The 26,812-nt window shown below is 48.4% G+C and overlaps 1 protein-coding gene across 1 annotated transcript; it reads left to right on the forward strand.

Annotated features, from left to right (window-relative positions):
- Nucleotides 1-931: 931 nt before the first annotated feature.
- LPO (lactoperoxidase) lies at nucleotides 932-26,571 on the forward strand. Its single transcript, XM_006748889.3, has 13 exons — nucleotides 932-1,066; nucleotides 4,990-5,067; nucleotides 6,198-6,285; nucleotides 10,487-10,647; nucleotides 12,048-12,165; nucleotides 12,532-12,661; nucleotides 13,421-13,627; nucleotides 14,872-15,196; nucleotides 17,028-17,188; nucleotides 23,518-23,770; nucleotides 24,647-24,820; nucleotides 25,504-25,741; nucleotides 25,931-26,571. Exons 2-13 carry the CDS (start codon nucleotides 4,992-4,994, stop codon nucleotides 26,136-26,138), a joined length of 2,139 nt encoding a protein of 712 aa, XP_006748952.2. The 5' UTR covers nucleotides 932-1,066; nucleotides 4,990-4,991; the 3' UTR covers nucleotides 26,139-26,571.
- Nucleotides 26,572-26,812: the final 241 nt, after the last annotated feature.

The following is a 26,812-nucleotide window of genomic DNA, read 5'->3' on the forward strand; positions in this document are numbered from 1 at the left end:
ACAAGAGAAGCAGCTTTTAACTACATTCCATCAGCTGGAGAAAAGGGATATCACTTTTTGGAAGGCAAACCCAGGGGTTTGATGTTTGGTTGTTGAATTTCTGACAGTCTCCCAGAGTATTTTCAACCCAAGGTAAAATTTCATAAAGAGCTTATGTTTTAAATTGTCTCTCTGTAAAGTACATTTGGATGAAATTTCATTTTCTCTGAACCTTCCTCTTTCTTTCCTGTGTGGATCTAATGAACTTGAAATTTCAAACTCATTGAGGTAGGGGTGGTATATAATATTATATTTGGGCTTTAAATCAATACATTTCCAGATATTGGTGTTTCTTAATGGGCCACCCTATAGAAGGCATGAGGTCATAGAAATCCTAATAATTATCTAAACCAACTATCAATTTTGTAACTAGAGAATGTGACATACCAGAAGGTGAAATGTCTCACCCAGAGCCATATAATGACAGAAGTAGGGACTTAATCTACCACTCTGGCAACAAGTCCAGAGTTCTCACCTCTCTGGTGGCCAAAAAGGGGACAGTATTTTGAAATTTTGACCAAAAAAAAAAAGTCTGCATTTTTTAAATTAAATTTTTAAATTTAATTTAATTCTTTAAATCCAAAGACAAATCTATCTGCTTCTACAGAGAAGAGGGAAAGGTAAGGGAGGGATCAAAGGACAGTGAATAAATGAATGGGGAAGAGAGCCATTCAGTTGTTCCTAATTTTAACAGCTATTCAGATCCCACAAAGAGCTCAGAGTTTGGAGTTTTGCCTATGACTGCAGCAGGACCATGTATTTAACCTCGAAAATGGGAAGAAGAGGTTCTGCTTTACTCAGTCAGTGATATTGCATCAACCAATCCCTGCAGTTTCCTCGTGCATCTGCCTGGAGTCACAGGGTGTTTCCTGCTGAATCTGAGTGTCTCCTCCTAGCCACATCAGCCCCTCAAATCTTTCCTTCTGGGCCTTTCCCAGAAATAGGTTCTTGGTGGAAGCTATAAAACATCAGCTCCTCCCAACAGATCAACTCCGTGGCTGCTACCAGAGGCCAAGGCACTTGGCAGGTAAGACTCATTAACTTTAATCTTTCCTGATTTCTGCAAAGTTGATGATGAAATTTCCTAAAGGCTTCTCAGAAAGCTTGGTACTGCATTTGGACTTGTCTTCACTGGGTATTTTCTGATGCCAGATTTGGCTGCCACCATGGCAGTTCATCCTTATTTGGTATAAGGGAGAATGTGATTAAATCTACTGTGGGGCAAGCCAGCTTTTCTGAGTCTGAAAACAGTCATAGAAAAATAAACTTTTAGGTCTGGAGGGTACCAGACCTCTCACCCACCCTCTTTAGAAACTGAAGCCTAAGAGATAACACAGAGAGTTGGGGATAAATAGTAACAGAATGATGCTCCGTATGGTGTTCTTGAGACTAATGTGATATCCTGTGACATTCTAAACTAGAGTGAAAATTTTGCAGTGTTTTAAGGGTTCCCTAAGTCCGGGCTCTCAGATCTTTATCTTGTTTCCAGCATCGCATGCCTGCTATTTCCAGCATATCTGAACATCTAGTTATCCCTGAATGTCTAGTCCCAGGAGTCTTCAATACCCTTGTGGACACCCGAATCTCAATCAGACATATGAATTGCAGCAATATTAGTTGGGCTTCACTTTGGGAGAATGGAGTGGTTGAATTATACTGTGTTTTATGTGATTGGGTGTTCCAAACCCTGTGGCTGAGGTGGGGGATTATTTCTTCTAAAGAGATCTTGATAAGAATTTTTCCTCACTATTTTCCTCTCATTCCTGGAGCTGCTCAAGGGGTGATGGTGGTGTTTGTTGGTTTTCCTACTGGCTCATCCCACCACCCTCAACAGAGCTCTTGTCACTCATGGAAAAGTATCCCACTGATTCCTTCCCTTCTCAGTCTTTCCTGCAGCCCCTCTTGGTGACTTCTCAGCAAATCTGAAAGCCTTTCTCTGGAAGGCCTTGGTACTAAGGGTGTGGTCTGCAGACCAGCAGCATCAACATCACCTGGGATCCTGTTGGAAGTACAGGCTCTCGGGCCCCTTCTATGGACCTTCTGAACTAGAATTTGCATTTAATAAGGTCTCCAGGTGATTAGTAGTCACATTAAGATGTGGACTAAGGGACCATCACCACCCTCACCCTCTGCACCCTCCAGATGCTGAACTTCTTCTCTGTCCCAGGAGTTTCATTCATTCAGCATATACCCAACACCTATTATGTACCAAGAGTAGGCTTGGGCATGGGAAAAAACAAAAGTAAATAAGACATAGCCCTTGAGGAGCTTATAGTCTAATAGGGGAGACAGACATGAAAACAGTGATATGTGATATGAGTAGAGTACTAGGGGAGGACAGGAAGATGAAGGACCTAACCTTGCCTGGAGAAATCTGCTACACTTCACAGAGAAGGTGGCATCTAGCCTGACTGTTGAAGAATGAATAGTTCATCGGGCAGAGAGGGCTCTTCATAAGAGAGTGTGAGTTGAGGCAAGGAATTGTGGACCAGCCGGCCATTAGAGAGGCAGAGGCTGTGACTCTGTTTCCAGATAATGCTTCATGTCACAGGGAAGCCTCCAGGCTTGGGAAATGATTTCTTCACTGAGCCTGATGATAAGAATGTGGATAAATATCCAAACATCACAGAAGCCTCTTGTTGACCTCTTACACTCTGAAGCCCCACGTCCTCCACCCTCTGCCCTGCTTGGCTCTGGATACAGACAGTGTCCCTCCAGTCATCCAAAGATCCTCCAGGATCTTTTAGCACACCTTTTTTCCAGTGCAGTGGCATGAACTTGCGTTTGCCTGGCTCTGCTTTCTGTCCTACATCCTTCCTTCACACGCACCAGAGAGGTTGGCCAAGACATGGAAAATAATTTGACTTTGGTCTTGAGGTCCCTTCCCTACTTCCCAGTGAGGGGAGTATAAAGGGGGTTCCAGGGAAAGGAGAAGAGAAATGAGCATCCAAGTTGTTTTTCCTGTTCAGATTTCTCAATGTTATGTCTTCGGCTATGATATTTTTCTTCCTCAGTCTATCTCAGATGATGCCCTTTTTCATAGACTAACATTTTACTTTTTGTTTTTAATTTATTACTAGTCATTGAAAGAGTGGTGTAATGAATACTTGTGTGGCCATCAGGCCTCTTTAAAAATCAATGATTTGGTTGTTGCCAGTGGCTAGGGGAAGAGGGAAAAGGGAGTTGGTCTTCAGTGGGTATAGAGTTTCAGTTTTGCAAGATGAAACAGTTCTAGAGATCTGTTTAAAACAGGGTGAATATGGGCAACCCTCTCGGGTCCCCTCCCTCTTGGGGAGCTTTGTACTCTAAACTTTACTATCACTCAATAAACCTTGCCTTTGCTGCCCACCAAAAAAAAAAAAAAAAAACAACAGTGTGAATATACTGGCCACGACTATACTGGATGGTTAAAAATGGTTAAGATCGTAAATTTTATGCTATGTGTTTTTACCAGAATTTTAAAAAATATATGATACTTTTTTACTCCAAATCCATCATTTTTGTGTGCCTGAAAGGGCAGATTTCTGCTGGCTCAATGGTCCTCTCGAGTCACAAAGAGGAGGACTACGGTTCTACTTGGGGTCATAGAAGTGTAAGACAGGATCCCACTGAGGACCAAGCCATTTGAGAACTCCTTTTGGAAAAAAACAAAAGTGCCAAGGAGAATCTTGGCCAGAAAGGTATTTATTCATACCTTGCCTTTTTTCTAGAATGAGCTTACAAAAAGTATATTCAACAAGATAAAAGTTGGTAGGGGAATCATAGAAGGACAGGGAAAGATTGGGGGAGTGTTAGACCAAAATTACCTGGTCTAGATACACAGTTCTCTTCTGGGCTGGCCTAATTCAAGGGGAGAGTATCTGGAGGGTGTCCAGAAGACCACCTGGGTGGCCCCTCAGGCAAAGCTCCAGAACCACAGTTTCTCTTAGGGAGCTTAAAGTAGATATGGAGGGGGCAGCCAATCTGAGATGTTTCCCCTGGTGTGATTCTGGAGTCTAACCAGTGAATGCACACAGTGGGGAGAACCTGTGTCCACTTGTGAAACCTAAGAGGCCTGTCAGGAGTATGGTCTAAACACAGCATCATTCCATCTGTATGCCATGGGCTCGTCCCTGGGCTGAAACTAGAATGTCCTCAAAAGATATTTTGGTTCTACTCCACCAAACCTCATGAACACTCTAAGCCCTAAAGCCCCTCATCAGCAAACAAAGTTGCATGAATTTTAGTCCGATGACTTAGGTTTAGGGTTAAAACTCACAATGAAGGGGTTAATCTAAGAGCTAGAATCTCTCCAGGTAGCTGGAGACAAGCTATGAGCTCAGGCGAGCCCTGAGCTTTGTCACAACTTCCATTCCTGTGCTCCCATCAGATTGGCTCTTTGAGGAAGGGGGAAGCCCCTGCTGATTTCTGAAGGGAGGAGCTGAGTGTCTGCTTCCCAGTCACACTCCCCTGATGCAATACAACCCCAAGGGAAGGAGGGAGGGGAACTCCAAAGCTGTGTTCCAGGTTTTGTAATAGCATTTCTCACACCTGTGACCAGACAGGTGTGGGACCTCAGGTCACAGGCTGTCGGGGCAGAATCAGACTTCCTGGGTCACTTGGTCTGACTCCCTCACTTGGCAGGTCAGGGGCCCAGAGATGTTAGGTAACCTGCCCAATGTCACAGAGCTAGTTATAGCAAATGCAGAAGTACAACTCAGGACCTCCTGACCCCAAAGCCTGAGCTCTTTCCCTTCTAGCACTGCCTCTTTCCACATCTGCCAGTCCCTGGCATGGGTCTGCACAGACGGTAGATGCTGACTTAGTTACTGTACTTTTCCCTTCTCTGCTCCAGTGTGAGGGCATCTGCTGTTCCCTGGGCCATCTCTGCTTTACCATCCCCTTTCTGTGACTCAGTCCCTCCCATGGGAGCTCTATAAGGCTCACACATGATCCTCCGTCTCGTTTCAGCAATGCGGGTCTTTCTCCACCTCCCAGCCCTTTTAGCTTCCCTGACCTTGCTCCAGGCTGCAGTGTTGGCCACAAATGGTAAGTGTCTCCCTGTATGGTTTCCTGGGGCTGCTGTAACAAAGGACCACAGACTGGGTGTTGTAAGACAATAGAAATTTAGGGGCGCCTGGGTGGCTCAGTTGGTTAAGTGGTCGACTCTTGATTTCAGCTCAGGTCATGATCTCGGGGTCCTGGGATTGAGCCCCACGTCGGGCTCCACTCTCAATGGGGAGTCCGCTTCAGGATTCTCTCTCCCTCTCTCTCTGGCCCTCCCCCCACCTCTGGAGTAAATAAATCAATCTTAAAAAAAAAAAAAGACAACAGAAATTTATTTTTCAACAGTTCGGGAGGCTAGAAGTCCAAAATCAAGGTGTCAGCAGAGTCCTGTTCCTCTGAAGGCTCTAGAGAAGAATCCTTCCTTCCCTCTTCTTAGCTTCTGGTGCTCCAGCAAGTCTTGGTACTCCTTGGCTTATAAGCTCTGCCCCTGTCTTAACACACTTCTCTGTGTATCCCGTGTGTCTTCTCCTCTTGCTGTAAGACCACCAGTCACTGGATTTAGAGCCCACCCTAATCCCGTGCCTTTATGACCTCATCTGAATTAATTACATCTGCAAAGAGCCTATTTCCAAATAGGGTCACATTCTGAGGCTCTGGCTGGACAGGTATTTTGGGGGGGATACCATTTAACCCACCAAACTTTCCTTTTTCAGAGAATGCATCCTGCCCCCCATGTTCCAGACCCCAATACAAGTGAAAACAAGAAGAAATCCTACCTCTACCCTATGCCATCCCCTTCTCTACTTCAGGGTCCTGATCAGCTAAGCCCTTTGATGGATTCGCTTAAGCATCTATCTCACCAAGAACCAGAAAAATCCCCACAGCCCAGTAACCCAAGCCAACCTGAATGGTCACCCACCTTAATCCCATCCCTGGGTATTCTCGTGGACTCCTGAGGAGCAATTTTGACATCTTAGCGAGGCTCAGAGAGTATTCTTCCCATTCTGTGCTTTTCCTCCTTGAGGATTCTTGTGAATGTTTCCTAATCTCCATCTTCTACCTGCTCGGATTTGAGGGGTGGGGGTGACGGCCGAGAAAGAGGGAGGCAGAAGCAGAGGGTATCTCGAAGGAATGGTGTCAGATATTCTGCTCCTTGCCCCTCCCCCTCCAAGCACAGACCACCACGACTGCTGTCATCTCTGATACCGTGAGGCAGATCAAGATCCAAGTCAACAAGGCCTTCCTGGAATCCCGGACCAGGTACGTGAGATGCACACACCGCGTACCTCCCCTCCTGGGCTTTCTGTTAATGACAAGCACATCTGGGCCAGCCCTGACAAGCCAGTGAGCAAAGCAGTTACACAGGCCACGCTACCACCCCCCTACCTCCTTGGCTTATAGTGTGTGGCAAGTAGGAGTAATAGCCCGTAAGTCCTAAAAATCCTCAGCCTGTAAATCACCTTGAAGAGAATGTCTGATCTAATCCTGTAAGTACTTCCTTCCACGTGACTGAATGTTTCCTTGGGTCATGCATTCCAGAGTCTCAGAAAGCTTGTGAGTAGAATTTCTCCATTCATTCAACTAACATTGACTGACTTAAGTCCAGTTGCCTGGAAGCAGAATCTGAGACGTGGATTCATGTGCAGGTGACTTATTAAAAAGTGTCCTCAGGAAAGCTGTGAATGAAGTGAGGGGGCGAGCTGGAGAGGTCAAAGGAAGAAGTTAAGCAAGGATTGGCTCAGTAATCACACAAGAAGGGTGCAGGTGTGAGCCTTCAGCAGCTGCACCCGGGGTGGCTAGGGGCGCAGCACCCCAACCCCATAAAAAGATCCAAGGGTGCTTGGGGACCCCACACGGTACCAGCAGAGTGAGCCACCCTCCAACCACATGTAGGGGCTGGGGTCTCCGAAATAAGCGATGCACGCTGGGTCCCTGCCCTCAGGATGCCCATCCAGCTAAAGGCAGACAAACAAGAAGAACCATTGTGTTGAGCAAAAAGCAACCTTATTCCTTCCTCTTGCGTCCCTTTGTGCTAGAACTGGGTCTTCCTTCCTCCTTGGCCTTTGAATGAACTCTTAAGCAGTCCCATAACTGTTCTGCTGACTTTTAGATGACAATATGTGCTCTGGTCACTTCTAGTCCCAGGAACAGTGTCCTTTCAGGAATTCAAATGTCAGCATAAGGAGACCAAGCCCAGAACTTCTCACCTCCCTCAGCTCAGAGCTGTGTGAGGCTTATCGTGAGAAAGGGAGCACAGTCTGCTCATCCCTCTTTCCTGGGCTCCCCCCTCTCCCCCGAGCACAGGTTTCTGACTCCTTAGGGGTTACGCTGGGGAAGGGAGGAGAGATACCAGAGGACAAGGTCTAAGTCACCTCACAACTTAGTGCCTTGAGGGAGTCAGAGGCTCTTCCCCACCTCAGGCACTTGTCAGCTCTCTCGGAGATTCTGCTGCCTGCTCCCTGACCCAGAGAAGTTTCTGGCCAGTAGCTTACAGCTCCAACCCTCAGCCCAGAAGCATCTGGCTCACTCTCTCACCTCCCCATGCCTCTTGAGTCAGGTCCCTTTTAGGCAGGCTCCAGAAGACGAAAGGCTTTGCCCTGCTGCCTGAGGCTGTGTGGACTTTGCCCAGGGCTGCCCTGTCTGGCTCACTCTCTCTCAGGTGCATAGTGCCAGCCACCTTTCCTTGAGGCTCTTTGGGAGGCATCACGCACTGGCCATGACTCTAGGACACACAGTCAGGCCCCCTCTTGAGGCCCTTGCCACCCGAATTAAAGCACAGAGGAAGCCCCATGGTGGCAGCAGGGAAGTGCCTGGGACTTCAGCAGCCATCTCCAAAGGAACATTCTCTCTCCCCCCTTAACTTCAATCCTTGTGTAGCCACAAGGTGGGGATAGAGGAAAAGCCACAAAATCAGGGTTCCTCACCTCCTTTGTGAGTTGTGCACGGGGTGACAAGCCCTGCTTTGGGACTCATCCTCCCTGGTTAGTTCTTGGACTCAGGGGCCTCATGGAGACATAAAGAATCACACAGAAACATCTCCTTACATGAACACAAACAATCCAAGGAGTCATGATTTATGAAAAGACCAATGAGGGAAATACACAGAGCTATGGTTGCTACTCGAGGTCAGGGGTCAGGGAAGCCTGATGGAGGATGAGAAGCCGCTAGCCAAGTAGAGAGACAGGGGGATAGCATCTTTTCCCCAAGCGGGAAAGAGGCTTAGGGGGCTACGAAGGCCAATGCTGGTGGAGGTGGTAGGCAAGGAAGAGCACACACAGGTGAGATAGAGACGTGGGTCCTGAGGGCCATAGAGTCAGAAAGCAGATTAGTGGTTGATGGTAGGGGGGTGGGGCGGGTGGAGGGAGCAGGGGAGGAATTGGAAGTGACTGCTTAATGGGTATGGCGTCCCCTTTGGGGGTGATAAGGATGTTTTGGAACTAGACAGAGGCTGTGAAGGCGCAACATTAGGAGCACGTGTGCAGTAAGCAGATGGAGTCATCCATGTCTCGGGGTAAGCCGATGAAAGGCTTTACCATGCAGAGTGGCACTGCCTTTCCTTCTAAAAAGTTCACTGTCGCAGCTGTGTGGGGAATGGACAGGAGACAGGGAGAAGGACGAGAGCCGGGTCAGGAGGCTGCTGCAGCCGTCCAGATGGGAGGTGATGGTGGCTAGGGTGAGGGTGCAGGCATGCAGATGGATAGACTTCTTCCCAAACCCTGACTGCTCCCACGGAACACAGCCCTGAGCAAAGTAGGAGGTAAGTCCCCGGGGTGGGGGTGGGGGGTCAGCCTTCAGGCAGGAGAGCCACACAGAGCTCAGGGCAGAGGAGGCGGGAAGGAGCACGGAGAACCTTGCGTGGGACCTTCCAGGCGGAGCCCTACAAGGCCCAGCACCCCACCTTGTTTCTGGGGTGGAGGGCCCTTTGGGTCCTGGCTCATGAGGATGGTGGTGCTGATGCTAACACACGTGAGCGTTTACTCTATGCCCGATACAGCTCTAGGTGCTTTACGCTCCCTCCTGCCCACAATCCTACGAAGGCTAACTCGCCCAATATGAAATAACGTGTTGTTGAGGTCAAAATGATCAAATAGCATGGTTCAACCTAAGGCTGCTGCCATTATCCTCATTTTATGGATAAGGAAGCTGGGTACAGAGAGGTTGAGTAACTTGCCCAGGGGCGCACAACTAGTAAGTGGCAGGCATCACAACAGGAGTCAAAACAGCCAGGGTTCAAATCTTGTTTCCTGAACTCAAACGCCAGGCCCCGTGCTGGTCGATAGAACTTTCTGTGATGATGCAATGTTCTATATCTGTGCCGTCCAATACAGGAACCACTAACTACACGTGGCCACTGAGCACTTAAAATGTGGCTAGTGCCAGTGAGGAACAGAATTTAAGTTAATTTAATTTTAATGAAGTTCCATTTAAATAGCCACACGTGGCTCGCGGTTACCACATTGGACAGGGCAGCACTCTGGGCCACTGGGCCACGCTGTCCCTGCCACAGCATCCAAAAGACAGTCTGGTTTCTTTTCTTAGGTTCTTTTATATTGAGGTTGGGGAGGCTGGTCAGGGGTAGGCCTGCTGACTAGAGCCCCGTCATCACAGTTGTCCTTGTGCCTGTCCCACGTGCCCAGGAAGTCCCTCCGCTGAGACACCACACCCCTCACTCTTGAAATAGTTAAGAAGCTGATCCATAGTGACAGCCCAGGTATTGCAGTCAGTGAGCTGTCCCCCAAAAGCAGAGCTGTCTTTGGTGAGAATTGGAGCCACTTCCAAAATTTTGGAGTCTTAGAGCCGTAGACAGCCTCTCACAGAACCCTTCCTCTCCCACCTGAGGAGACTGAGGCACAGGGACGGCGTAGTGGATTCTCACGGACCGGACTTTTCTGACCCCACCTTGTGCTCAGTCACCTCTGTGTTGTCACAAACTTCTTAGGAGCAGGGATTTGGGCTTCTCATTTTACACATGGGGGAAACTAAGAATAAAAAGGCTGAACATCTTGCCCCCAAAATGGTCCACAAGCGGCAGGAGGCTACCGCCCACATCTAAACAAACTCCACGCTACCTCTAGGGCCAGATGCAGTTGAGGATGTTTCCATGGGAAACATTGATTCTGATCCGGTCAGGTCTGATTCCCATTGATTCTGATCCGGTCAGCACAGTTACAAGCCTCCGATTCTAATTCAGGAAGCGCTCACCCCATCTGTCCACCCTTTCTCAGAACCAGACACACTCAGAGACACACTGTAGCTTTCTCCTCCCAGAAGAGATTTTCCAGCGGCATCAGGAGGGAAGAGATTTTCCAGCGGCATCAGGAGGGAAACGAGAAAAGAGCACAGGGAGTGCTTGTTTCCTGCATGCTGCCCACACTCCCTGTGGCTCCTCCCCAGACACCCCTTCTACAGGGTCAGAGCTGGAGGGGCCGGGTCATGACTCTCCCCCTGCTCTCCGCTGTAGGCTGAAGACGGCCATGAGCTCCGAGGAGCCCACCTCTCGGCAGCTCTCGGAGTACCTCAAGCATGCCAAAGGCCGGGCGCGCACAGCCATCCGCAACGGGCAGGTGTGGGAGGAGGCCTTAAAGAGACTGAGGCAGCAACTGGCCGTGACCAATGCCACAGGTACAGAAAACCCACTGGCCCTCTGATGGCAGGGAGGGGCCATCTCCCTGCAGCAAGGAATAGGAGGCACCAAAAGCTTCGTTCCCTATTAGGAGCACCTCCCGGCAGGGGCCCTCCGGCTGTCCCTTCTCAGAGCCGTGAACCTGCAGAGCGAGGAGGGGCAGAGGGGACAGCTATGCCAGCGTGGGGTGTGTTTTGCCGAGAAAGGAACGCAGGCCCAGCACGGTCATGTTGCCAGCTCCAAACGAGGGGACATTCATGCTCTTTGTATAATGCCATCTGTAATGCCTCTATCCAGAGGAAGTGCTAAAGTCAATAAACATGGGCTCCCTGTCCCAAACGACAATGCCACCACTACTGCCTATAAAGGAGACATTTAAGCCACATGTATCGGGGGATTTACTGGGATTATGTCACAGGAGATGAGATTTCCATCTTGTTTGCGGTAACGTGGAGCTGAAACAACGAGGTAATGGATTGATCGTGACTTCCTCCAACCCCTCCACTTCCTCCCACCCCACCCCCCACCACCAAATGTCACAGCTCCTGGGGAGGGTCATAGAGGAATGGGTTTGGTTCCGACCGGAGGAAGAGGCTGCAGGTTCTCCCTGGGAAAACATCAAGTCCGGGAAGATAACTGGCCTAGGACATGGGCAAATTCCAGAGTTCCAAAAGAAGGAAACTGGGACAAGGTGGGGAGAAGTAGGGATCACTTTGAGACTCTGAGACCGCAAAGGAGAGGAAGGTTGAATCCCGGCCCCTGCCAACCTTCACAGACGGTCCCCTGCCGAAGCCCCCACAGAACCAGGTTCCCTTGACTCTCTTCCATGCAGGCACCGGGATGCATCACAGGCTGCATTAGGAGGTTCGGATGCCTGAAGCCCCCCACTATGTTACTCCTCCTCAGACCACAGTGCCGCTCACTTAAAAATTCCCTAGCCCTTCCCAACATCTTCCTTATCGAGCTTCCTGCTTGCTTGGTACTTTAGATGTCAGTGAAGCTTTAGAAGAAAAGCAGTCTTATCAAACTTAATTCACACTAACAGGTGCTCAAGCTCTGGGGGACATTTTCATTCTAAAAGAAAGACCTGTTAATTCGAATGACCTGGTAAACAAAGAATCATGAACAATTCTGGGGACTTTCACAATTACTATCTGTGTGGCCTCGGGCCAGTCTCTTGGGCACTGTGGTCTCAGTTTCTTTTCCGTAAAATGGGAATTAAAATTCTACTTTAATGACTTGTCAGGATTGAACAAGAAACCACCTGAGAATTGCTTCCCTAGAACATGGACGTGTACTCCAAGTAATGGAGTTCACCTCTGGTTTCCGTGTCCTGCCTCCCCGCAGGGCCCCAGAATGGAGAAAGAACTCAGCCGCTTTGGCGTCCCTTCTGTTTCAGACCCCAGTTTGGACTTGACTGCACTGTCTTGGGAGGTGGGCTGTGATGCCCCTGTCCCTGCGGTGAAATGTGACAAGGACAGTCCTTACCGAACCATTACAGGAGACTGTAATAACAGGTGAGTGGGCGCGGGCAGGTGTGCGGGGCAGCCCCTGCCGATCGCCACGCCCAGCCCACCCGCTCCACCCCGCCCGCCGGCCCTGCGCAACCCCAGCCCAGCCAGGCCGAAGCCCCCCTGTCGGAACCCTCCCCGAGCTTCCCCACCTTCTAACGGGACCCCTGTACCCCAGCGGCAGCGCAGCCCTGCGCCTTCTGGGTGGACGCGGTTCAGAATCCCCACACGTGAGAGGCGTCTCCTCCGCGCCCCCCTTTCCCGCGGGCGGAGGCTCCCACTGCTCCCCGCACCGGTCCCCACGGGCTTTGCCGAGGAGCAGAGCCCGCAGCGGCCGGGCCGAGGCTGAGCGCGGCTCTTGCTCGGTTTCAGGGGGAACCCCGCGCTGGGCGCCGCCAACAGGGCGCTGGTGCGCTGGCTGCCCGCCGAGTACGAGGACAGGCTCTCCCTGCCCTTCGGGTGGACGCCGGGCAGGACGCGGAACGGCTTCCCGCTCCCGCTGGTGAGGGCGGGCCCGGGGTGGGCGCGAGCCGCGAGCAGGAGGGGGCGGGAGGGCCGTCGGGGGGAGGGGATGCGCGCCCAAACACACGCGGAAAGGCAGGAGAAAGAGGTGGGAAGGCGGAGGGCGAGGCGGGCCCGCGGCGGCGGAGGTGGAGGTTTGGACCGGCTACCCGGCCGTGTTCCCCAAAGTGCCACTAGAGGGCAGCAGAGCCCGGAGTTCGGCCACGCGGGGGTCGAGTCCGGCGGCCCACGGGCCAGATACCCTGGGGTGTCCCGGGCAGATGGCCTCCCTGCCCCATCCTGCCCGCGCCTACCCCGCCCCCGCCCCTGGGGTGCATCAGCTGTTGTTTGCCTGGAGGTCCTATCTGTTGGCCTCATCTGAGTTGGCAGCGCCTCCCCAGAGCCCCTCTCCTATTTATTGCCAGACACCCGGCCCCTTGGTGCCGCTTACTTGGGGAAGCCTGTCTTTGTCTTCCCTTTCCGTCGTGGAAAGGGCACTGGCCTTTGCAAGCCATCAAGTCACATAGACCCGTGTTCAGTCCCATCCCTACCCCTTTGTAGCTGCAGGACTGCGGGGAATTGGCCTGGCCTCTCCAGGACTCCGGTCCTCACCTACAGGATAGGTGTAACGCCTCACAAAATTGTCGTGGGGATTAAATGTACCCGTTATACCCAAGGTACACAATAAGCTGCAGTTGGATCTGACTCCTCAAAACACTTTTTCCTCCAATCCTTCCTCCCCTTCTCTCTCGGTCTGCAGGCCCGCGAGGTATCCAACCAGATTGCAGACTACCTGAACGAGGAGGGTGTTCTGGACGCAAACAGGTCCTTGCTCTTCATGCAGTGGGGTCAAATTGTGGACCATGACCTGGACTTTGCCCCTGACACCGAGCTGGGGAGCAGCGAGTGCTCCAAAGCACAGTGTGACAAGTACTGTATCCAGGGAGACAACTGCTTCCCCATCATGGTAGGCCCCTCCAGCTGTCCCGAGCCTCCCACCTCCCTGGCGGAGCAGATATTCCCAGCTGGTCAGCCAGGGCTCAGGATAGATCGCGAATGCTGATTTGAAGGCTTCCCAAACCCCACACGTCCATTCATTCACCATCCATTTATTCCATAAATAGACATTAATTATCGACTCCCTGCCAGGCAGTGCACCAAGTGCTGGGGATTTAAAGGTGAATAAGACACCGTTCCTTTCCTCAAGGACTGAGAGCCTGTGTGGGAAATGGACAAGTAACCACTAATAGCAAAATTGGGGGAGCTCTGGGGAGAGTCGTCTCCGTGCCTGGCCCAGAAGCATTGGCATCACCAGGGGACTTATTAGGAATGTAAAATCTCAAGCCTCATCCCAGACATGGGGAAACAAAATCTACATTATACCAGGATCCCCAGGAGATTATTTTTATGCACAGTAAAGTTTGTAGAACACTGCTGTAAGTCACCGTGGGGTCTGGGAAGGCTATTCCCAGAAAGAGGTGCAATTTGATGGATGAATCCGAGTGAGGGCCAGGATTTGTGGGGCTTTCCAGCAGGAAGAGAGAGGAACTTGTCATGGTGCCCTGTTTTCTTCTTATTCATGGGTTTTACAGTTAGAGAGTGACTTATTCACTCAAACAAATCAAGGCTATGTGCTGTGGTATAAAGAACATGAGCTGTGGACTGAGGTCAATCTAGATCTGAATCCCATATATCTCGCTTCCAGTTTCTAAGATCTTAAGCAACTTACTTAACCTTTCTGAGCCTCAATTTTCTCACCTGTAAAATGGGACTGAATTATCTGCCTTAATTTTTTGAGGACCAAAGTGAGATAAGGTATGCATAATGCACAGTACATGTTAGGTCCAAAATAAATAAATGGTAGCTGTTGTTAGTAGTAATTATTAAGAGTCTTTCCTAGCTCATGTCCTGCTTCCCTGTCCAGGGATCTCAGGACTCCCTCCCCACCAAAAACGTGGAACCTTTGCTATGAAAGATTGAATGATTCCCCTCAGCCTTTTTACACAGTGGGATGTAATGAACTTCAGGGCATGGTGGCCCAGGATGTACAGCATCAGCAGGAGGCATCTGGAGTCAGTGTCTGGTCCCAGGGTCCCAGGAGGGCTCCGTCAGCATCTTTGCCAGCAACATCCAGGCCCGCCCTGGGGAGAGGTTGCCAAGTCCCAGCTGTGCCACATCTGCCTAGTCACCTACCTGCCAATCTCTCCGCAGTTCCCTCCCAATGACCCCAAGGTGAGGACCCAAGGCAAGTGCATGCCTTTCTTCCGAGCTGGGTTCGTCTGCCCCACTCCACCTTACCAGTCCCTGGCTCGAGATCAGATCAACGCCTTGACCTCCTTCCTCGATGCCAGCTTGGTATACGGCCCCGAGCCCAGCCTGGCCAGCCGCCTTCGCAACCTCAGCAGCCCACTGGGCCTCATGGCTGTGAACCAGGAGGCCTGTGACCACGGGCTGGCTTACCTGCCCTTTGACATCAAGAAGCCAAGCCCCTGTGAGTTCATCAACACCACCGCCCGAGTGCCCTGCTTCCTGGCAGGTGAGTCTAGGCTGGGAACAGAGGGACCCAAGGACTGGCAGCAGAGAGACACCAAAAAAGCTTCAGGAGTCTACTAGGCAGCTTCCAGGGAGGCTTTGCCACTGCCTTTCCTCTTTTGCCTTCTGGAAAAAAATGCACACAAAACCCCGCTGCCTCTGGCACTGGTCCAGGACTGGCAGAAGGGCCCCGATGAATACAAAATCTAAGAACATGTGTTCACTCTAAAAAAAAAAATTTCAGTCCAGAGAAGCACAAATAAGAAAATCCACAAAACCCCATCACTCACAGATAGTCATTGTTAACATTTTTAATGCCCATCTTTCTAGGTTTAAAAAAAAAATAATAGATATATTCTATACTGTTTTACATAATAGGGGTTATACTATCAGTTAAGTTCTATAACCTGATGTCTTCACTTAATATATCACATCGTTAATCATTCCTCTACAACATGATTTTTACTGGCTGCCTGATATTCCATGACATATATTATAATTTATTTTATCAACCCTACTTGGAAGCATTTAAATAATTTCTAGATTTTCTGTGATTTATTGCTGTTTTTTTTAGGTAATGAACATCCTTGTTGATGAATCTTTGCACTCGTTTTTAATAATTTTATTTTATTTATTTTTATGTTTTTAAAAGATTTTATTTATTTGAGAGAGACAGAGCACAAGCGGGGGAAAGGGACAGAGGGAGAAGCAGACTCCCCACTGAGCAGGGAGCCCAGTGCAGGGCTCGATCCCAGAACCCTGGGATCATGACCTGAGCTGAAGGCAGACGCTTAACCGACTGAGGTGCCCCTCATTTTTAGTAATTTTATTAAGATAACTTACTAGAAGAGGAAGTTCTAGATTAAGAGGAATGCCTATTTTTAAGGCTTTTTATACACTCAGCACAAAGCCCTCACTCCATACAACCTGTGCACAACCAAAGCCCCCCAATTTTGTTCATTCTGGGGACCCTTGCCCTCCTGATCTGCCATCAGGCCCTCAGCCTTGAGCTTCTGGCGACCTCTCCTCTTCCAAAAATCCACTCTGCAGGACAAACCCCTGCCCACCCAGACATGGCAGAAAGCCAGTCCATAGGCCCAGATCTCTTGGGTAGATCTCTTGGATTCCATGTTCACACGTATCTCACATCAGTCCAGACACAAAACCGAACCCTTTCCTGTTTTCCACAGAAATACCCGCTAAGACCAAGCATTTGTGAATTTAATAGACTTTTCCTGAAGATTAGAGGACACAAAATGTCCTCTTGTGAAACACCTGCTCTTCTGCCAGTTAACTAACCCCACCCCCCATCCTGTTCCTCCCTTCTTTCCTTTCTCCCAACGGCCCCATCTCTAGATTCTTCTCCCGTATTGCACGGGAAAATTTTACCCTACCCACATTCCTGCCCTCAAATTTGCATTCCTAAAACTTTCGAAGTTGCTCCGCACAAAAAGCCCCTGTTAATTTGTACTGCCCCAATTTAGAGGGCAGTTGGGATTGTAATTAGCAAAATTTTACTTTTTAATGTCATCTGTAGTTTTTAGCACAATCTTGTGTGGTCAGCCTTATTATCCCCATTCTTCCAGAGACTGAGGATTAGAAGTGCCCCATAACTTGTCCATAGTGACTCAGCTAAAAATCGTGTGTGTGGAGCTGAGATTCAAACCTATGAATCCCCACCCCGATCCCTTTCCACTTAACTTCCCTTAGGTTAACTGGAAGGAGGGGCTTAGGGGAGGGTCCTTTGGGAACACTATCATCTATTTCTTTGTGCAGGTTACTGGGTTCTGGGGCCACTCCAGGGGAACTAACCTTCCTGTCTTCTGGGCTTTCAGGAGATTCCCGAGCCTCGGAGCAGATTTTGCTGGCCACTTCCCACACCCTCTTTCTCCGAGAGCACAATCGTCTGGCCAAAGAGCTAAAGAGACTCAACCCTCAGTGGGATGGAGAGAAGCTCTACCAGGAAGCCCGGAAGATCCTGGGAGCCTTCATGCAGGTGCGGAAGCCCAGGACCACTGCCTCCCACACCCACCCGGCTTCTGCCCCTGGCTCCGCCACCTTCTCTGTTTTCCCGTCCCTCCACTTCCCCTTCTCCCCCTCTGCTGCTTCTTTCCCACTGTCTCATGCTTTTCGCTCTCTCTTTCGTTTCTTTAGCTTCTTTGCCCCAAAATGAATCCCTGGATTCAGAGTGTCGGAGAGTCATTTGTATGTTGGTCACTCAGGTGCCATCACGGGGACCAAAGTCTCCGTCACTCCTGGGACTGTTACTCAGCAGCTAGGTGGGTTATTTCAGTTGGAGTCTCTTCTTTTTAAGTTCTCCACACCCAAGCCACAAGTCACAGGCATTGTCCATTGCTATAGTAGATTGGCTGATTGACTAGCTAGAATTAACTGTGCACATAGTTAAGCATTTTATTTTGATAAGGTACAGTTTCCTAGGAAGTTGTAAACCAGCAAACGGTGCATACACCCAGCCTCCCCCAGTGCTAATGTTTTGCATGACCACAGTACATCAAAAGCAGGACATTAACATTGACACAAGCCAAAGGTCTTATTCAGATTTCACCAGTTAGAAATGCAAATGTGTGTGTGGGGGGGGTGCGCACGTGCACACGCACACGCCAATGCAATTTTATCACATGGGTAGTTTCACGTGATCACTTCCACAATAAAGATACTTCACTCTACCATCACAAGACTCCCTCCTGCTACCCTCTGAGAGCCACACCCACCCGCCCCCTTCCAGGTCCCTATCCCCTGGCCCTCACCAATCTGCTCTCCATCTGTACAGTTACGTTATTTCGTGTTACATAGATGAAACCATGCAGTATGTGTCCTTTTGAGATTGGCTCTTTACATTCAGCATAATTGCCCTGAGGTCCATCCGGGCTGTTGCAGGTGTAAAGTCCCTTTTTGTTGCTGAGTAGTATTCCATGGTTGACTTAATCATTCATCCCATTGAAGGATATCTGAATCGTTTCCAGTTTGGGGCTATTATGAATGAAGCTGCTGTGGACGTTCATGTATACATTTCCACACGAAAGTAAGTTGTTCTCTCTGTGGGATATATGCCTACAAGTGCAATTGCCAGATCATATTGAGAGTCCGTTTTTAGTTTTAAAAGGAACTGCCAATCTCTTTTCCAGCGTAGCTGTCCCATTTTATATTCCCTCCAGCAGTGTATGGAAGATCCAGTGTCTCTGCCGCCCGGCCTTTATTTGCTGTCATCATTATTTTTTATTTTACCCTTTCTGATAGGTATGTAGGGACATTTCATTGTGGTTTTAATTTGCATTTCTCTAATGGCTAGTCATGTTGAACATCTTTTCCTGTGCTTATTTGCCATCCATATATCCTCTTCGGTAAAATACCTGTTCATATATTTTGCCCATTTACTGTTAAGTTTTGAGGGTTCTTTATATATTCTAGATACAGATCCTCTGTCAGCTTTGTGACTTGTAAATATTTTCTCCCAATCTCTCATTCTCTTAATAGGATCTATTGCAGGGTAAGAGTTTTTAATGGTGATGAGATCCAATTAATCCTTTTATTTTTCTTTTTGGCGTTCATTTATAGGTACTGTGTCATTTCTCTTTGGCAGTATTTAAGATTTTTGTGTTTATTTTTCAGAAATTTAATTATAATGCATCTTGGAGTAGACTTGTTTGGGTTTATTCTGTTTGGTAGTCTTTCATGAGCTGTGCTTTGGGTGTCAAGTCTCAGAACTCTTTCTCTAGTCCTAGATTTCAAAGATTTTTCTCTGGTTTTTCCTAGAGGCTTTATAGTTTTATGTTTTCCACTTAAGTCCATGATCCATTGGGGGTTAATTTTTGTATAAAGTGTGAGGTGTAGAGTGAGGCTCATTTTCTTTGGCCTATGGATATCCAATTGCTCCAGCACCATTTTTTGAAAAGGCTATCCTTCTTCTATTGAATTGTTTTTGCTCCTTTATCAAAAAGTGTTCAGGCATTTTTATGTGAATTTATTTCTGAATTATCTATTCTGTTCCATTAATCTATGTGTCTCTTCCTATACCAGCATCACAGTGTTTACTGTGGCTATCCAATAGGACTTACCATGGGGAGCCACGATTCGTCCTACTTTATCCTTTTTCCAAATTGTTCTGACTATTCTAGGTCTGTCCCTTTCCTATATATATATATATTTTTTTTTTTTTTTTTTTGACAGAGAGACAGCGAAAGAGGGAACACAAGCAGGGTGAGTGGGAGAGGGAGAAGCAGGTTTCCTGCTGAGCAGGGAGCCCGATGCGGGGCTCGATCCCAGGACCCTGGGATCATGACCTGAGCCGAAGGCAGACGCTTAACGACTGAGCCACCCAGGTGCCCCCCTTTCCTATGTATTTTTAAATAAGCTTATCTACGTCTACAAACAAACAAACAAAAAAAACCTTGCTGAGATTTTGATAGGAATTGCATTAAAATTTAAGGAGAACTGACATCTTTACTATGTTGAGTTTTCCAATCTATAAATGCAGTATGTCTAAATGTTCAGGTTTCCTTTGCTATACTTCATCAGCATTTGGTAATTTTTATCATACAGATCCTGTACATGCTTTGTTAGATTTATACCTGAATATTTCATTTTCTTTGGAGGAGTCATAAATGGTATTACTTTTTTTTTTTTTTTTTTACTTAGCTTCCACTTGTTCTTTATCAGTGCATAAAAATCCTGGCCTTGCTGAACTCAGACAGTTCTGGGAGTTCTTCTGTGGATTCCTTAGGATTTTCCACACAGAGAATCATGTCATCGGCAAATAAAGACAGTTGTATCTCTCCTGTTGTAATCTATATGTTTTTAAAAATTTCTTTCTCTTGCCCTGTTTCAATGGCTATAATTTCCAGTACTGTGTTGAATAAAAGTGGTGAGAACAGACATCCTCATCTTCCCAATCTTAGAGGGAAAGCATTCAGTCTTTCACCATTAAGTATAATGTTGTTTGTAAATCTTCTGCGGATGCTGTTTATGAGGTTGAGGAAGTTCCAGTCAGTTCCTAGTGTATGGAGAGTTTTTATCATGAATAGATGTTGCATTCTGTCAAATGGTCTCTCTTCATTAATGCGACTTTTCTTTTTCTCTTTCTTTTTTAACTTATTTATTTGACAGAGAGGGGGAGCAGCAGGCAGAGGGAGAAGCAGGCTCCCCGCTCAGCAGGGAGCCCGATGTGGGGTTCGATCTCAGGACCCCGAGGTCATGACCTGAGCCAAAGGCAGATGTTTAACTGACTGAGCCACCCAGATGCCCCTGACTTTTTTTTCTTTAGCCTATTCTGCTTGCTTCAGGTTTATTTTGCTCTTCCCTCTGGCTTCTTCCAGAACTTGGAAAATGCCATGCCCCTTCCTTCCGGCCTCCATGGTTTCAGATGAGAAGCTCCCCGTTATTCACAGTGGTGTTCATTTATAGATAATGTGTCATTTCTCTTTGGTGATATTTGAGACTTTTGTGTTTAGTTTTTAGCAATTTAATTATAATGCATCTTGGAGTAGATTTCTTTGGTTTGTTATGTTTGGTATTCATTCAGCCTCTTGAATCTGTAAGTGTATGTCTTTCATCAGTTTTGGGAAGTTTCCAGGCATTATTTCTTCAAATACTTTTTCAGCTCCATCCCTTTCTCCTCTATTTCTGGGATTCCATTAATATGAATGTTAGATCTTTTGTTATTGTCCCACAGATCCCCAAGGTTCTGGTTTGTTTGAGGTGTTTGTTTGTTTTGTTTATTTTCTTTCTGTTGTTTAGGGTGAGTAAATTCTATTGATCTGTCTTCCATTCTACCCTGTCATCTCCACACTCCTGCTGGGTCTTCCTAACAAGTTTTTTATTTTAGTTTGGTATTTTTCAGTTCTATCATTTCAGTGTTTCTTTTTTATAAATTCTATTTCCTTGCTGAGATGGTCTTTTGTTGTTGTTGTTTTAAGGTAACAGAATTGGTTGTTGAAGCATTTTTATGAAACTGCTTTAAAATCTTTATCAGATAACCTCAGCATCTGATTCATGTATTTATTGGCATCAGTTGATTGTCTTTTCTCAAACTGTGGCTTTCCTGGTTCTTGGTGTTATGAGTGATTTTCAATTATATCCGAGACATTTTAGTTATTATGTTAGGAGACTCATGATCCTATAGAAGTCTATTTGGGTTCAACATGTAGGTCTGGCATACTTTCGTGGGCTTTCGTTCCAATGACAGTTTAGTTTCCCAAGCCCTTGCAATGCTATTCTGGTCTGCTTCACTCTTCTGGTGCCTCTAGGGTTCCCACTCAGTGCCTACTGATGCTGTCTGCAGAAGGCACTTTCCTGGCTGCCTTCTGTTGTAGGGACATCATCCAAAGAATGAAAAGTATCTACCTAAAGATGATCTGAATTAAGGTTTTATATTAGTTTTCTTGGGCTGCCACAATAAAATATCATACGCTGGGTGGCTTAAACAACAGACATTTATTTTCTCCAGTTTATTTTCTTCCAGTTCTGGAGGCTGGAAGTCCAAGACCAAGATTTCAACAGGTTTGGTTTCTCCTGAGGCCTCTCTCCTTGGTGTGCAGATGGCTGCCTTCCCTCTGTGTCCTCACATGTCCACACACTTCCCTCTGTGTGAGCGCCTCCCGGTGTCTCTCTCTCTCTTCTTATAAGGACACCAGTCCTATTGGATGAGGGCCCCACCCTTATGACCTCATTTAACCTCAGTTATCTCTTTATAGGCCCCATGTCCAAATACAGTCACATCAGGGGTTAGGGCTTCAACATATACCTTAGCAAGGGGACACAATTCCATCCATACAAGGCTTACTGGACTCCAAGAAAAAGAAATCCATGCAAGCTAGTTCAGACATTTAGTATTGGTTCAATCCTATACATATGTCAAATGGAAGCTGATAAAGGTTTCTCCTGGAACCCCATGGCAGGGAATGTAGGTGGTCCTAAGCAAGGTTAGAGCCAGAGACTGGAAACCATCTGGAATCTCACTCTGCCTCTCTTTCTCCATGCCTTTCTCTACTTCTCTATTGTTCTCCACTCTCTCTCTGTCTGTCTCCTTCTCTCTGTCTCTGTCTTCAGATGGGTTTTTTCTGCTTTTCTGCACATGGTAGCAAATGATCCCCCATATGGCCCCACTTGTCCCCTCAGATCAAGCGCCATCAGAAACAGTCCAGGACAGCTGCATCCAAAATCTAAATTCCTGAGAACAAGAATCTGACTAACCAGCTTGGTCTGGTGCCACAGCTGGGCCAGTCCACTATGGCCAGAGGCAAGTTTCTGTCTCTTGCCACCTCACAGAGTCTGAGAAGCAGACTGCCTGCTCCAAGGATGAAATCCCCACGACCTTTGCTGCTGAACAAATTGGAAGCAACCTCAAAATAAAACAATAAGAGAGGGATCCATGAATGCAATAGAATATTATGCACATTTAATTACGTAATAATTGTGAGCTAGGTAGAAACATGAGAAACTTGAAGTGAAAAAGCAGAATTACAAAAGTATGTATTCTCTAGGAATACAAGTGTGTAAAAATATGTATTGTACAGACAAAGATTAGAAAAAAGAAAAAATTCATATAGTTATTGCATTACGCATATCATGATTTTCTCTTTTTTCAAAATTTTCTCGGGCGCCTGGGTGGCTCAGTTGGTTAAGCGACTGCCTTCGGCTCAGGTCATGATCCTGGAGTCCCAGGATCGAGTCCCGCATCGGGCTCCCTGCTCGGCAGGGAGTCTGCTTCTCCCTCTGACCCTCCCCCCTCTCATGCTCTCTCTATCTCATTCTCTCTCAAATGAATAAATAAAATCTTTAAAAAAAAAAAATTTTCTCTGTGTGTGTTAGCTCATTGCTTTGAGTAAAACAAACCCCCAAATTGCTCTCTCCATGGTGCACCATTTGTCTCAGAATTGGAGATGAGGTGAACTTACCCTGTGAGCCATTCCTGTGGTTCATCATTCCTTTTGCTCTGGCCCTATGGGGAAAAATTGAATGATGTGACATCATTATGTTCAAGTGACACACAAGGATTGTCACTTCAGCTTCAAGGCCATAGACCTGGAGTGGAGATGAAACAGAGAATAAATGCCTAGTGCCGATTCAAAGGACTGATCAGTAGGGCCCGTGTTGAAGCATATGATGAGCGACCAGCAGAAAGAATGTCATGATCAATTAGCAACTCTCTGCCATGGTCACAGGAAGGGAAATGGGCATGTATGCTATCCATTTGCCCTCCTAGATTTTTGGCCACTCATCCCTCTTGACCGCAGCTTCCTCCAACCTCACTCTGCAGAGGTCTCAGTGTTCTCCCACCCTTTGCTCATGACATGTTTCTCCCCCCAGATTATCACCTTTAGGGACTACCTACCCATTGTGCTCGGTGATGAGATGCAGAAGTGGATCCCTCCATACCAAGGCTACGACAAATCTGCTGACCCCCGAATTTCCAATGTCTTCACCTTTGCCTTCCGCTTTGGCCACTTGGAGGTCCCCTCCACCGTGTCCCGCCTAGATGAGAACTATCAGCCGTGGGGTCCAGAGGCAGAGCTCCCCCTGCACACCCTCTTCTTCAACACCTGGAGGATAGTCAAAGATGGTATGTCCTTTTAGGGAAGCACTGTCACCTGGTGGTCTCACGCTTCGGCCTGCTTCTAAAGAAGCCTGGCTTAGAAGTCAGATTCCAGGAACTTCCTTCCTGTGTGACCTTGGGCAAGTGAATTCACCTCACTGAGTCTGGTTCCTCATTTGTAAAACAGGAACAACAACGGTACCTATCCCACTAGGATATACAAAAAATTAAGTGGCATGTATGTGGAGAGCACCCTACAATGGTTTCCGACACACAGGAGGTGGTCAATAAATATGAGTTATTATTCTTTCTCTCCTCCTCTGGCCTCCAAGCTGCCTAGGTTTTCCCTGCCTCAGGCTTCTCTGACCCCTGCAGAAAGAATTCATGAGTTTGGTAAATAAATTGCTCTTTTCTGCTCTCCTCTCTCCTCTAGGGCTTTCCACCTCCATCAAGTGCCAAAGGTTGGGCCCAGCTCCCCTTTATCCTGGGCCGGGCTGCGTTGAAACTGGCTTTACTTAAGGCCTGACAAGTCAGGGTCATTCTTTGTAGCCTCCTGCTACCTCTCCCCATGCGTGAGAGTTCCTCAGGGGAACATGTGGAAGGAGGAGCCGACTCTCTGAGCCAAAGCTCAAAAGAACTCCTGAAGCTTATATTCCTGCCGTCATCCCAGGAATGCCCCGTTCCCCACCCCCATCCCCATCCCTGGCATGCAGTCAGATGCCCTCAGCCCCAGCACACCCGGCCGGCTGCATCTTGCTTTTCTCTCCTGGCTGCCAGCCTGAGATGTTCAGTTGGCCCTACTTTTTACCTGAGAGGAAACATCTGGTGGAGGGAGGGGCTAGCAGTGGAAGATGGCCTCACCCTACCCCCATCCCCGGGATGGCCTCTGGGTCTCCCTTGCAGGTGGAATTGACCCTCTGGTCAGGGGCCTGCTGGCCAAGAAGTCCAAGCTGCTGAATCAGAATAAAATGATGACCAGAGAGCTGCGCAACAAGCTTTTCCAGCCCACTCACAAGATCCACGGCTTTGACCTGGCTGCCATCAACATACAGCGCTGTCGGGACCATGGGATGCCTGGTGAGTGGGCCTCGGGTCCTGCCTGGTCCAGGGAACTTCTCGTTGCTTTCTGAGGTTCCTGGGGACTCTCTGCTATAACCCTGGGGATCTGACCAATTCTAAAACAGAAAGCAGAGATGCCAGTTTAAAAATTCATTTTGTTTGTCTGTGAAATGGAATCTTCCATTCTCCCTAATGCAGAGATAAGAGAACATGTCTAGTACCATCTTGGAGCTCCTCAAATGAACAAGAGGACAACAGCTGACTTGTCAAACTGGTTTAAAAGCCCAGAAAAACATTAAGAAAGGAGAATAGAGAGAAACCAATGACTTTTGGACCTTTCTTTGGACCCACGAAAGGCAATTTAATGTAGTAATGAAGAGCCAGACGGCCCGGGTTCAAATCCCAGCTGTGCCATTTCTAGTGACATGACCTTAGGCAAGTTACTTATCATCTCTGTTCTTCAGCTGACATATTTGTACAGTGCTTAGAATAGTGCCTGGACCCATAGTAAGCACCATATGACCTGCTAGCCCTCCCAAGCCTGAAGTACAAGCATAAAACAATGGAGCCCGGCCCACCCCGCCCCAGAGGCTATGAGGCCAGACTTTCTGGGGCCAATGGAGCTGGAACAGGTATGTCCCCAAGGGGGGTCGTGGGTAAGAAGCCCCTGGGATGAGACAGCTTCAGCCCCTCTGCCCTAGGGTACAACTCCTGGAGAGGCTTCTGTGACCTCCCACAACCCCAGACCCTGAAGGAGCTGAATGCTGTGCTAAAGAACAAGAGGCTGGCTGAGAAGTTACTGGATCTCTATGGGACCCCTGACAACATCGATATCTGGGTTGGGGGCGTCGCCGAGCCCCTGGTAGAGAGAGGCCGGGTGGGGTCTCTCTTGGCCTGCCTCCTGGGGAAGCAGTTCCGACAGATTCGTGATGGAGACAGGCAAGTGAGATCGTGTGAGGAGGGCAGGGGAGAGCAGACCCTTCTCTGTGGGGGTCCCGAAGTCCTGTGTGAGGACTAGCCCAGACCTCCACGTGTTCCCAGCCACCTCCTGCCTTCCCCTTCGGCACAGTGGGGCGGGAGGGGCCGCCGGCGGGGCTGTGTGGACAGACCCTGCTTCTGTCTCTGCAGATTCTGGTGGGAGAACCCCGGAGTCTTCACTGAGAAGCAGCGAGACTCTCTACAGAAAATGTCCTTCTCGCGCCTCGTCTGTGACAACACCCACATCACCAAGGTCCCACGGGACCCATTCCTGGCCAACAGCTACCCCCAAGGCTTTGTGGATTGCTCAGCCATTGACAGGCTAGATCTTTCACCTTGGGCCTCAGTGGAGAATTAAGGGCCCAGACTTCCTGGCCTCCCACACTGTGCAGTAGCGCTCCCTTTGGTCCTTGATGCCATTTCAAGCAAGTTCAGTGACCCAGTCCCTTAGAGCTCCACACCCCATCCCGGCCCTTCTTTCAGCCAGGTTTCTCTACACTCGCTGGACGCACACCTCGCTCAAGCCCAAGGCCGGCAGCTCAGCCTTCCCAGCTCCTCCACTGGAGTCCCGCTGCTCCCACACCATGCCCTCTGTCACCGATCCTCTCCCTGCAACAGGTCTCGTCTGAGGCCATGGTCGTTGTGCTCTTAGCTTTCCACCTCTCCTTTCAAACTAGATTGTAAGCTCCTCGAGCCAGAGACTTCAGTCTGCTTCTGAGTGTCCCCCGTGCCACCCGGCATGAGGCTCAGCCAACAGCAAGGGCTCAATAAACACCCGATGATTGACTGAAGACGGTGGCAATGACACTATTCCCTTCTAGAAGGCAGACCTTGGAACCACTGCCAAATAACTAGATGTCTACAGTGCAGACTGTCTTACCACTAAGATGTTGTGTGCACGGGTCTGTGGGATGAGAAGGTATGGTGTGGTGAGATTTCAGTTCTCAGAGAAAAGGAGGAGGCCAGGGGCCCCTGGGGGAAGAAACAATGGCCAGAGAGGCAAGGGAGAGGTTTTGGGGTGCTGTCAAGGGA

This window comes from Leptonychotes weddellii, chromosome 15 (assembly GCF_054177405.1).
Source record: "Leptonychotes weddellii isolate Sample4059 chromosome 15, ASM5417740v2, whole genome shotgun sequence".
Taxonomy (NCBI): Eukaryota; Metazoa; Chordata; class Mammalia; order Carnivora; family Phocidae; genus Leptonychotes; species Leptonychotes weddellii.

What these genes read in the sequence shown, in the direction of transcription:
- LPO (XM_006748889.3), top strand. Translation starts at nt 4,992, where the DNA reads ATGCGGGTCTTTCTCCACCTCCCAGCCCTTTTAGCTTCCCTGACCTTG. An exon ending in TGCAGTGTTGGCCACAAATG is followed by an intron (nt 5,068 to 6,197) that starts GTAAGTGTCTCC and finishes TCCCCCTCCAAG; the next exon opens with CACAGACCACCACGACTGCT. An exon ending in ACAGGAGACTGTAATAACAG is followed by an intron (nt 12,166 to 12,531) that starts GTGAGTGGGCGC and finishes GCTCGGTTTCAG; the next exon opens with GGGGAACCCCGCGCTGGGCG.